Source organism: Ranitomeya imitator, chromosome 4 (genome assembly GCF_032444005.1).
Source record: "Ranitomeya imitator isolate aRanImi1 chromosome 4, aRanImi1.pri, whole genome shotgun sequence".
Classification (NCBI taxonomy): Eukaryota; Metazoa; Chordata; class Amphibia; order Anura; family Dendrobatidae; genus Ranitomeya; species Ranitomeya imitator.
The window spans coordinates 395,223,658-395,236,841 of record NC_091285.1 but is presented as its reverse complement, the minus strand read 5'-3'; the positions used below and the strand labels follow the sequence as shown (position 1 = coordinate 395,236,841).

Sequence of the window (13,184 nt, the reverse complement as noted above, 5' to 3'; positions counted from 1 at the left end):
ATAGCCTGCTCGATTCAGTTCTTTGGTAAATATGAAAGATGGTGCCCTATTGGATCAGTCTCCAGTCTCTCTCCTCACTAAACTATTTAAATCAAAATAAAATCAATGAAACTGGGATGAAAGCGTGTATTATCACCAAGGAGAGGAGGGAGAGCATGTGGAGAACTGACCTGACAGGAAACTAGCTTTAAAGATTGAGACTGAACAGCATCAAGCCACTTAAAGTTCATGTGAGGGCATGCAGACTGCACAATTGGTTTTATTAAAAACAATTGCATACATATTTTATTTAACAACATTTTTAAAAATCATAGTATGCAATAAAAATATTTGCAGAGGTGTCCATGTCCTTTAATTTGTACATGTACAGTGGGGAAAAAAGGAATTGGGTCAGCCACCAATTGTGCAAGTTCTCCCACTTAAAAAGCTGAGAGAGGCCTGCAATTGATTTAATAGATAGACCACAACTATGAGAGCCAAAATGAGAAAACAAATCCAGAAAATAACCTTGTCTGATTTGGCAAGATTTATTTTGCAACATATGGTGGAAAATTTGGTCACCTAAATACATGCAAGATTTCGGACTCTCACAGACCTGTAACTTCTTTTTTAAGAGGCTCCTTTGTCCTCCACTCACTACCTGTAGTAATGGCACCTGTTTGAACTTGTTATCAGTATAAAAGACACTTATCCACAATCTCAAACAGTCACACTGCAAACTCCACTATGGTGAAGATCAAAGAGCTGTCGAAGCACACCAAAAACAAAATTGTACCCCTGCAACAGGCTGGGAAGACTGAATCTGCAATAGGCAAGCAGCGTGGTGTGATGAAATCAACTGTGGGAGCAATAATAAGAAAATGGAAGACATACAGGAGCACTGATAATCTCCCTCGATCTGGGGCTCCACGCAAGAGCTCATCCCGTGGGGTCAAAATGAACACAAGAACGGTGAGCAAAAATCCCAGAGCCACACGCGGGACCTAGTGAATGGCCTGCATAGAGCTGGGACCACCGTAACAAAGGCTACCATCAGTAACACACTATGCTGCCAGGGACTCAGATCCTGCTGTGCCAGACATGCCCCCCTGCTTAAGACAGTACATGTCCTGGCTAATATGAAGTTTGCTAGAAACCATTTGCATTATCCAGAAGAGTACTGGGAGAATGTTATATGGTCTGATGAAGTAGAACTGTTTGGTAGAAACAAAACTCGTCGTGTTTGGAGGAGACAGAATGCTGAGTTGCATCCAAAGAACACCATACCTACTGTGAAGCATGGGGTGGCAACATCATGCTTTGGGGTTGTGTCTCTGCAAAGGAACCAGGATGACTGATCCGTGTACATAAAAGAATGAATGGGACCATGTATCATGAGATTTTGAGTGAAAACCTCCTTCCATCAGCAAGAGTAGTGAAGATGAAATGTGGATGGGTCTTTCAGCATGATAATGATCCCAAGCAAACTGCCAGGGCAATAAAGGCGTGGCTTCGTAAGAAGCATATTAAGGTCCTGGAGTGGCCTAGACAGTCTCCAGATCTCAACCCCATAGAAAACCTTTGGAGGGAGTTGATCATCCGTGTTGCCCAACAACAGGCCCAAAACATCACTGCTCTAGAGGAGATCTGCATGGAAGAATGGGCCAACATACCACCAACATTGTGTGCCAAACTTGTAAAGATTTACAGAAAACGTTTGACCTCTATGATTGCCAGCAAAGGATATATAACAAAATATTGAGATGAACTTTTGTTAATGACCAAATACTTATTTTCCACCATAATTTGCTAAATAAATCTTGACAAATCAGACAAGGCGATTTTCTTGATTTGTTTTCTCATTTTGACTCTCATAGTTATGGTCTACCTATTATGTCAATTACAGGCCTCTCTCATCTTTTTAAGTGGGAGAACTTGCACAATTGGTTTCTAAATACTTTTCTTCCCCACTGTACATGTACCTGTAGTCAGATTTTAAAATTCAATGTGACATAAATATTAGAGATCTAAACAATCCAAATTATAATTCTTCAAAGTAGTACTGTCATTTCACTGCATTTTATGCAAGTCCTAAACTGTGTCAAAATAATCCTAAATTAATTAAGTCAAACCATTGTAAACTGGTTTCCATTTCCATGTACATGGGTTCCTCCAGTCTTCATAAGTAACTAAGATTCTAACTTATTTTGTATTAATAGTGTCTCAATCTGCTCTGTACATCCGGACGTAAGTTTTTAATGCCTTGGATAAAATGTGCTTGACCTAAAAGGACCATCCACACAATACGATAAATCTGAATCCAAATGAATAAATAATGTAAAGTAACTAGTAAAAATGATTTTGTAAATTACTCAGTAAACGGTTCAGATTTTCATTGTACACAAGAAGTTACTATATATCATAGGAGTATAGTATAAAGAAGACTTTACCTTTAAGGAGGACCTTTCACCAGGCGACAATTTTTTGCTTTTGTTTTATTTCCATTGGTCTCCTGACTATATTTTTTTCTGATTTTTTTTTTCAAATCAGTCATGTGGTTCCGGAGACATGGGCCCTTTTATTTAGTCATAATTTTAATGGTCTTTTCCAAGTGATCAGATTCACAGCCTAAAGATTTCCACTCACTCCACTACTCCCCCCAAAGAATACTATATGCCTCGTCAATTTGGTAAAGACTATAGAAATCAACACATAGTGAAAAGGTCTATATGTCTGGCAGATTTAAAGCAAGAGCAAAAATGGTCACTTTTGACCTGGCGACAGGTCCTCTTTAACACCTATCTATGCAGTCATGAGCTTGAGCATCATATCAACTACCATATATAGAAAAAAACTATGCTTTGGTTGTTTTGTAAATGTTCTCAAGGAACAAATTATGCAGACAAGTCACAGTATTTTCTGTAACCCATAAAGACATCAGTATATACCCACTGTGTCAGATGGATCCAAATGTAAGGAAACAACATTTTGCTGCCATCACGTTCTAGTCCACAGATTGTCTCCTGGAAACTGATGAGCTGAATATTGTTGATATTGTCCACCTTGAATTATGATTTAAATTTCATTTGCTATTAAATCATTCCCACAGTCAAAGGGATGAGATACCAGATAATCCTGATAAATCCCATCAATCAGTTTTTCAGCATTATTTTTTGCAAACCAACATTCAACTTGATGAAGGCCGTTGTACAACTTCCTCTGCTTTCTTATCACAGGGACAGAGCGATTTTGCACCTTCAACATACTGACAATATTTGAAGACAGGGCTGTGGCTTGGCCCTTGGTGCCCACTGACACGTTTGTGACTTTAACTTCATTGTATAAGAATTGACCTGTGAAAAAAATAAACGATAATGTAACTACATCTGTCTCCTTATAATTCTTAAACAACTTGCTAATTAACTAAAAGTATTGCATCCTCAGAAATAGAACTAGTGTATCCAACATTCAAACTGCAACACAGAAAAGAAAAGTCTTGGAGTTGTGGAAATAACAGGATCAACCGACGTGTTAGTGATTTTCAAATCATGAAAAGCTGGGACAAAAATTTTCTAAACATCACAAATTCTTCTGTAATGACACTCAAATTGAGCTGGAGTTTGGGTTGGTATACCTGCAACATGTAAACGCATGTTCACATTAGCCATTAAACAAACAAAATTTACTAGAAATAAATTGAGCATAAACCCTGCTGTAACTAAATAAGTAAAAAAAACAAAAGTGCATTTAAATAACAGTGTTTTAGTAACACTGAATTTTGTATAAAAAAAACATAAAAGTCATCCCACCATTAGCAAGATGACCCTATTGGGGCGGTCCTACACGGTCTAACATTAGTCTAAGCTCACCCTGTGGTCCAGCTCACCCCAAACCATCTTGATTGGGTTCAGGTCTGGTGACTGTGGAGGCCAGGTCATCTGGCGTAGCACCCCATCACTCTCTTTCTTGGTCAAAAAGCCCTTACATAGCCTGGAGGTGTGTTTGGGGTCATTGTCCTGTTGAAAAATAAATGATGGTCCAACTAAATGCAAACCTGATGGAATAGCATGCAGCTGCAAGATGCTGTGGTAGCCATGCTGGTTCAATATGCTTTCAATTTTAAATAAATCCCCAACAGTGTCACCAGAAAATCACCCCCACACCATCACACCTCCTACTCCATGCTTCACGGTGGGAACCAGGCATGTAGAGTCCATCAGTTCACCTTTTCTGCGTCGCACAAAGACACGGTCGTTGGAACGAAAGATCTCAAATTTGGACTCATCAGACCAAAGCACAGATTTCCACTGGCTAATGTCCATTCCTTGTGTTCTTTAGCCCAAACAAGTCTCTTCTGCTTGTTGCCTGTCCTTAGCAGTGGTTTCCTAGCAGCTATTTTACCATGAAGATGCACAAAGTCTCCTCTTAACAGTTGTTGTAGAGATGTGTCTACTGCTAGAACTCTGTGTGGCATTGACCTGGTCTCTAATCTGAGCTGCTGTTAACCTGCAATTTCTGAGACTGGTGACTCGGATAAACTTATCCTCAGAAGCAGAGGTGACTCTTGGTCTTCCTTTCCTGGGGTGGTCCTCATGTGAGCCAGTTTCTTTGTAGCATTTACATAGTAACATAGTAACATAGTTAGTAAGGCCGAAAAAAGACATTTGTCCATCCAGTTCAGCCTATATTCCATCATAATAAATCCCCAGATCTACGTCCTTCTACAGAACCTAATAATTGTATGATACAATATTGTTCTGCTCCAGGAAGACATCCAGGCCTCTCTTGAACCCCTCGACTGAGTTCGCCATCACCACCTCCTCAGGCAAGCAATTCCAGATTCTCACTGCCCTAACAGTAAAGAATCCTCTTCTATGTTGGTGGAAAAACCTTCTCTCCTCCAGATGCAAAGAATGCCCTCTTGTGCCCGTCACCTTCCTTGGTATAAACAGATCCTCAGCGAGATATTTGTATTGTCCCCTTATATACTTATACATGGTTATTAGATCGCCCCTCAGTCGTCTTTTTTCTAGACTAAATAAGTCTAGTCTAGACTAGACTAAATTTGATGGTTTTTGCAACTGCACTTGGGGACAATTTCAAAGTTTTCCCAATTTTTCAGACTGACTGACCTTCATTTCTTAAAGTAATGATGGCCAATAGTTTTTCTTTACTTAGCTGCTTTTTACTTGCCATAGTACAATTCAGCTGTGTATCCACCAGACTTATGCTCAACACAACTGATGGTCCCAACCCCATTTATGAGGCAATAAATCCCACTTATTAAACCTGACAGGGCACACCTGTGAAGTGAAAACCATTTCCGATGACTACCTCTTGAAGCTCATCAAGAGAATGCCAAGAGTGTGGAAAGCAGTAATCAAAGCAAAAAGTGGCTACTTTGAAGAACCTAGAATATAAGACATATTTTCAGTTGTTTCACACTTTTTTGTTATGTATATAATTCCACATGTGTTAATTCATAGTTTTGATGCCTTCAGTGTGAATGTACAATTTTCATAGTCATAAAAATACAGAAAAATCTTTGAATGAGAAGGTGTGTCCAAACTTTTGGTCTGTACTGTGTATATATATATATATACATATATATATGTATATATATATAGATATATATATATATATATATACACACTGCTCACAAAATGTAATTAAGTGCTCACAGTATTTAATTAAGTGGGTACCCAATCTATTGCCTCCTATTTCCTTGTAGCTGTTATATAGCATGTATCCGAATGCTGGTACCAGTGTCTCAGGCACTGTTAATGATTGTATAGCTTTTTCTAAAATGAAGAATAACTGATAGGCTGATACCATATTTTCCCTTTAAAGGGACTCTGTCACCTGAATTTGGAGGGAACAATTTTCAGCCATAGGGGCGGGGTTTTTGAGTGTTTGATTCGCCCTTTCCTTACCCGCTGGCTGCATGCTGGCTGCAATATTGGATTGAAGTTCATTCTCTGTCCTCCGTAGTACATGCCTGCACAAGGCAATCTTGACTTGCGCAGGAGTGTACTATGGAGGACAGAGAATGAACTTCAATCCGATATTGCAGCCAGCATGCAGCCAGCGGGTAAGGAAAGGGTGATTCAAACACCCAAAAGCCCCGCCCCTATGGCTGAAAATTGTTCCCTCCAAATTCAGGTGACAGAGTCCCTTTAAGTTAATTATTCCTTTTTTGTTCCTTTAGTAAATTCTGCTGTAGCAACTTCTTGTTTTGTAAATCTATACATCCACTGCAGCAAATGAAAGACCGTGAATTTAAGAGTTTTCCACCTTACCTAATAGGCCATGAGAATTAGTAGACAATCCTTTGCTGTTAGAAATGTAAAATCCCAAGTGATTCTTCTGATAAGGAGCTGGATTTTTATAGCGATGAACCAGAATTACAAAGCTAATGGTCCCTTGGACAGTTATGGTGACATTTGACTTGGCAGTGATGGATACCATTAGATCATCGTTTTTCACTATAGCGTTCTTGTCACATTTGAGAATGAGACGATCTTTACTGTCCAGTATAACTTTGAAGGGAGTAACTTCTATATAAGAGCGCCTTGGTTTATTGATGATGATGGTAATTCTGCTAAAGTAGGTCCTATGTTTCTTATGACCATTTGGTGGGGCAGGAGCTCCAATTAACTCTCCATTTACGGTTACACCTTAAACATAAATAGAACATGATTTACTTAGGTTATTCAGATATTGGACTACAATGGTTTAGGCAAAGGTTCGTAGTTTAAAATCGTACAATTTAAACGGTGGTGGTAAAATAGGAAAGTTCTGAACATCTAACACCAGTGTGTATAAATGTCTATCCCAAACAATAATTAACACTTAAGCCCTCATTCACATTAGACAAATGTTGGCCGAACCCAATGATATTGATGATATTCAGGTTCAACTGACAGTCTAATGTGTATGGGAGTCCCAGAAAATTTGTTGTTGTGGAAATATCGATTCATGATGTACAATTTCAAACAGATGATCATATTGCCTCTTGTAGATAAGACGTCACCAGACATGTTTGGCAATTGCTCTCATAGAAAACACAGGAGAGCTCAGCTGAACATGCGCTGGTATGTGTATGGCTGAGATGGCTGCCGGGCAAAAGACCGACTAAGCCATCTAATGTGTATGACAGGCTAATCTTTCACATTTACAGTGGAAAAAACTGTTGTGAAATGTATATATTGTAGACATTACATTTAGCTATAAATATACTTGGCTTATAATTCTGTTCCTTTATGTTCATATTAATGGCTTAATGATTTAGTCGATTGTGACCAGTAAAACGATCAATAATTTTGTATTTGGTTGAATGAACATACAATACAAACCAAAAGTTTGGACACCATCTCATTTAAAGATTTTTCTGTATTTTCATGACCATGAAAATTGTAAATTCACACTGAAGGCTTCAAAAGTATGAATTAACACATGTGGAATTATATACTTAACAAAAAAGTGTGAAACAACAGAAAATATGTCTTATATTCTAGGTTCTTCAATGTAGCCACCTTTTGCTTTGATGACTGCTTTGCACACTCTTGGCATTCTCTTGATGAGCTTCAAGAGGTAGTCACCGGAAATTATTTTCACCTCACAGGTGTGCCCTGTCAGGTTTAATAAGTGGGATTTGTTGCCTTATAAATGGGGTTGGGACCATCAGTTGTGTTGAGCATAAGTCTGGTGGATACACAGCTGATGGTCCTACTGAATAGACTGTTAGAATTTGTATTATGGCAAGAAAAAAGCAGCTAAGTAAAGAAAAACGAGTGGCCATCATTACTTTAAGAAATGAAGGTCAGTCAGTCCGACAAATTGGGAAAACTTTGAAAGTGTCCCCAAGTGCAGTTGCAAAAACCATCAAATGCTACAAAGAAACTGGCTCACATGAGGACCACCCCAGGAAAGGAAGACCAAGAGTCACCTCTGCTTCTGAGGATAAGTTTATTCGAGTCACCAGCCTCAGAAATCGCAGGTTAACAGCAGCTCAGATTAGAGACCAGGTCAATGCCACACAGAGTTCTAGCAGTAGACACATCTCTACAACAACTGTTAAGAGGAGACTTTGTGCATCAGGCCTTCATGGTAAAATAGCTGCTAGGAAACCACTGCTAAGGACAGGCAACAAGCAGAAGAGACTTGTTTGGGCTAAAGAACACAAGGAATGAACATTAGACCAGTGGAAATCTGTGCTTTGGTCTGAGGAGTCCAAATTTGAGATCTTTGGTTCCAACCACCATGTCTTAGTGCGACGCAGAATAGGTGAACGGATGGACTCTACATGCCTGGTTCCCACCGTGAAGCATGCAGGAGGAGGTGTGATGGTGTGGGGGTGCTTTGCTGGTAACACTGTTGGAGATTTATTCAAAACTGAGGGCATACTGAACCAGCATGTCTACCACAGCATCTTGCAGTGGCATGCCATTCCATCTGGTTTGTGTTTAGTTGGACCATCGTTTATTTATCAACAGGACAATGACCCCAAACAGACCTCCAGGCTGTGTAAGGACTATTTGACCAAGAAGGAGAGTGATGGGGTGCTACGCAAGATGACCTGACCTCCACGGTCACCAGACCTGAACCCAATCGAGATGGTTTGGGGTGAGCTGGACCGCAGAGTGAAGGCAAAAGGGCCAACAAGTGCTAAGCATCTCTGGGAACTCCTTCAAGATTGTTGGAAGACCATTTCCGGTGACTACCTCTTGAAACTCATCAAGAGAATGCCAAGAGTGTGCAAAGCAGTCATCAAAGCAAAAGGTGGCTACTTTGAAGAACCTAGAATATAAGACATATTTTCTGTTGTTTCACACTTTTTTGTTAAGTATATAATTCCACATGTGTTAATTCATAGTTTTCATGCCTTCAGTGTGAATTTACAATTTTCATAGTCATGAAAATACAGAAAAATCTTTGAATGAGAAGGTGTGTCCAAACTTTTGGTCTGTACTGTATATTTTTATTTTGTCTTTTTTAAATTTATTTTGTAGAAATTGTGTAGGGTTTATTTAGATCGATTACTCCTTGTCACAGTTTGTTATAAATGTAATTGGAGTTACATGGATGGAGGATTGAACTCCTTACCGTGAAGAATTAAGAACCTGGAAGACTAAAGCCAAGAAGACCTGGCTTGGGAACTAAGGTGAAGATGATTGAAATGACTTAACATCTAAAATATTAGTTACATGAATGAACACAGGAAAAGCATTTCTGAAATAGTATTAGTCGAGACTTCATGCATAAAATTAGTTTTTGTTCTTTCATTTGACTGGTTAATCACAAAGTTTATTAGCAACTTACCAGAGTTTTTGTGATCGGACACAAGCCTTAGTATGTCACCAGGCTCACCATCAATGTTGAAGCACACTGTCAGTTTACTCAGTGGGAAATCAACAACAAAATGGGGATCTCCATCCGCTAATAGGACAGAGAGAAAGACAAAAGGTTAGCTAAGAATCATTTAATCCAGGTGTCTGTAAAAATCTTGCTTATACGGATAAAAATATATTACGTTTGTTCTTTTGAATCTTTAAGTCATCAGTTCGTGCAGATTCTTGAAGCATAACCATTTAACAAGTTGTGTGCTGGATTTTTCCAGGTACCTTTCTATGACATCTATAAGGCGTGCATCCATACATTTTCTCACCAATGTTACATGGTGGTCATTGAAAACAAAATGCTTATCCATATGACCCATTGGGGCATGTGGATATAATATATGGGCATCCATCCTGCTGGATTTTCCAAGATAATGATTTTATTTCTATAGCAATTTTATCTCCAGACAAACAATCTTAGACATCACATAATAACTCATATTTCAACATTTCAAACAAGAGGAGCAAGAACCTGCTCATAAGAGCTTGCAATCTATGGAAAAATTGAGTGACTAAATAGGTAACAATAAAGTGCCTGTATTGTAGGTCTGGCCATCTTTATACTGAATAAGGGTATTCATTTAAAGATGTATGAACTGACTCTCGAGCAAGTATCTGTCTATGTTCTATGAACGGATCATAGGAAGGGACAGATTCTGAGGAAAGTGTTTGAAGGGAGAACTGAAATAGTTAGACTACACAGGTGAGGTGATAGACCTGTCAAAAGAGATGTGTTTTAGGGTACACTTAAAACTGTGGTTAACAGGAGTTAATTGGATTGTCTATTGGTGGCGCATTTCATAAAACGGATGCACCATGAGAAAAGTGGGAGTGGAAGATTCACTTTATGGAGGATGTTAGTTTTAGATCAATAGCAGAGCAGAAAGCACAAGTAGAGTGGTAGAAAGAGATGAGGGAGAAGATGTGCCAGAAAGGCAAACCACATTGATGGCTGGCCCACCACAGCAGTCTATAACCATCTATTATATCTATTGTCCAGAAAGATGAAGGCAGCACTCCAGTAGAAAAAATAAGGGTATTTTATTGGCCCATGTGCAACGTTTCAGTCCAGAGTGTGGACCTTTCTCAAGCCTTTTTTTCTACTGGAGTGCTGCCTTCATCTTTCTGGACAATAGCATGAGGTTTGGTATATACCTGGAAGGATTTTTTTGCACCCTCTGTCTTCTTTTGGTGCTGCTTTTTGTTTTCTTTTTCCATCTGTTATATCTAGTTATACTTAAAGGCCACATGGGCAAGGGTTAACATGTATTGCTCTCATGTCTTATTTTTCCAGTAAATTGTCCCCTGTATTTTTTAATCATGAAAAATAAACTTGTTCCTTTATAAAATATTGTATATGCAAGGGAAAAGGGAAGGGGAAATATTCAGCTCACCAGTTTGAAGCAGAAATCCTTGTGTGCAAGCTTGCACAGGAACAAAAGTCTTGATTGACTCAGAATGAAATTCACGCACGGAGGTGCCTGGATCAGAGGCGTTGTCCACAACAGAAGAAAAAAAGAAGTAAATCCCCAGCTTGGATAACAGTTCAATTTATTTAGACAAAATCCATTAAAATCGTTGTTTCATAGTGGTACAGCCATCATGCACTCCATTATTTGCACTATGAAACAAGGATTTGAATGGATTTGTCTAAACAAAGTGAACTTTTATCCAAGTTTCACGCTGGGGATTTACTTCCTTTTTTCTTTTGTATAAAATATTCAGCCCATGTGGTTGGACTTTGGATGGTTATGACATCTATTAGGGTAGAGATGAGTGGATGCCTGACAATTCACTGAAGACTTTTTTATTATGGAACTGTATGTACCACATATAAATGCTGAAATGCTGGAATATAGATTTCTATTTCTACCTTCATTGGGAGCTGGGCTGCGCTTGCGGGAATGAAGATTCCTCAATGGTATAAAATTAAGATTTTTATCACACCAATGTGTTTCATCACCAGATTGGAGCCTTTTTCCAGGTAGAAAAACTAATGTTATTCATTGTTTTACATGTAGCAAATACACCTCTCTCATTTGGCTACATAGGTTGAAAAAAGACATTGGTGCATCAAGTTCAAGCTTCCTCCACCAGTTATACATTCCCTATCACTAGATTATAATCTATAACCCACAAAACCATTTGCTGTGAGAGAAGCATCCAGCCCTTTTTTTAAATGTTATGTAGCTGCCATTATATTACCTCTTGTGGTCGGGCATTCCATAGTCTTACTGCTCTAACTGTAAAGAACCATTTCCTGCTCAGCTGCCGTAATCCCCTTTCCTCCACACATAATGAATGTCGTTTGGAATGAAAAAGTCATGCGCCAGCCCTTTATATTGGCCACACATGTATTTATACGTATACATGAGATCTCCTCTGAAGTGTCTTTTTTCTAAGCAAAACAAACACAACCTCTTATTATTGGAGAGGCATCCCATGGAATAATCTAGTTAAAAAATAACTCATCAGTGAAGTGCTGACGAGGCAATTTTTTCAAAGATTTACATATCTCAAGCTATGAATGTAAATATACACATAAATATATAATATATATTATTCTATTATGATTGTGATACTATTATTCTTATAGCTATTTCAGATGTCCGATGTCGGATCGCAATGCATGGGCTGGCCGCACATCTGACCTGAGCATGATAGCTCCATATATTCCTATGAAGCCGTCTCTTTCAGGCCAGGAGATCCTCATGCATTGCGATCCGACATCAGAACGATTATCACGGACATCTGAAATAGCCTTTATGTAACTAAGTAGGCATTAGGTAAAAAATATATTATAATATTTCCATGAAATTACCTGATGTTTTGGAGATGGGTGGTTTGCTTGTGCTTATTAGTTTAGATGGAATTCCTATAAACACAAAAATAAAATTATATAATGTGTATTACTGTGCATTTCCCTGCCAACAACATCAGTTATGTCTGTGCTTCCTTTTGACAACATGTTTCCCTTAAAAAATATTTACACAGCGCTACTGTAAAATCCACACTTTGAAGTTTCATTGTTAGGAACATTGACCTGCACCTTCACTTCTACCAGCACATTGCAACGGTTATTTTTAGTAAAACCTGCTGTTAAGAGCCTTAATAGAGGACATGAATGTGGCAATTCACAATGTTCCCCTATGATCAGCTTTTCTTTTTTCACTGTTTTTTTCTTTGAATTAAGGGGAATGTCTCGTATTTAATTACATCAACAGGTTATTTTTTTATTGCTCAAAAATATTAATTTCTTCTACTTTTGTTAGTTTTTAAAAGTACATTTTTTACATTCTATTTTCTATACGTGATTATAGAGGCATTTAAAGTTAAGAACCATAAGACACAATTGTATGGAGGTGGCCCATTTACTTCTATGTGAGAGTGTTGTGAGCATGCTCTGTCAGCTACGCGGAGGTCATTTTTCAGGGGGAAAAGTGAACTATGACATCACTGATTGTGAATGGTGGTTCATTTGTGATCTATACACCTCTCTCATTTAGTCATACAATAGTAACCGAGCCTGTGGGTGATTATGATATGACTAGATGGCGGCCCGATTCTAACGCATCGGGTATTCTAGAATCTGTATGTAGTTTATTTATGAAGTTTTCAGAATAATGCAATTTATACACAGGATTCGGCCGGCTGCGACCAATTACTGCCCAGCCACATAGTATATAGCACAGACACGTAGTATATTGCACAGACACGTAGTATATAGCACAGACACATAGTATATTGCACAGACATGTTGTATATAGCACAGACACGTAGTATATTGCCCAGCCACGTAGTATATAG

At 38.5% G+C, this 13,184-nt stretch overlaps 1 protein-coding gene across 1 annotated transcript in view; it reads right to left on the bottom strand.

Moving 5' to 3' along the window:
• Window positions 1-2,351: 2,351 nt before the first annotated feature.
• Window positions 2,352-13,184, bottom strand: part of ITIH5 (inter-alpha-trypsin inhibitor heavy chain 5) — a 121,663-nt gene continuing 110,830 nt past the window's right edge. Inside the window, exons 11-14 of the mRNA XM_069765306.1 lie at window positions 12,199-12,252; window positions 9,301-9,417; window positions 6,279-6,656; window positions 2,352-3,332 (exon numbers count right to left, since the gene is read on the bottom strand). Of these exons, the coding sequence (XP_069621407.1) occupies window positions 3,055-3,332; window positions 6,279-6,656; window positions 9,301-9,417; window positions 12,199-12,252 (827 nt within the window). The 3' untranslated portion in view covers window positions 2,352-3,054. The remainder of the gene's footprint in view (window positions 3,333-6,278; window positions 6,657-9,300; window positions 9,418-12,198; window positions 12,253-13,184) is intronic.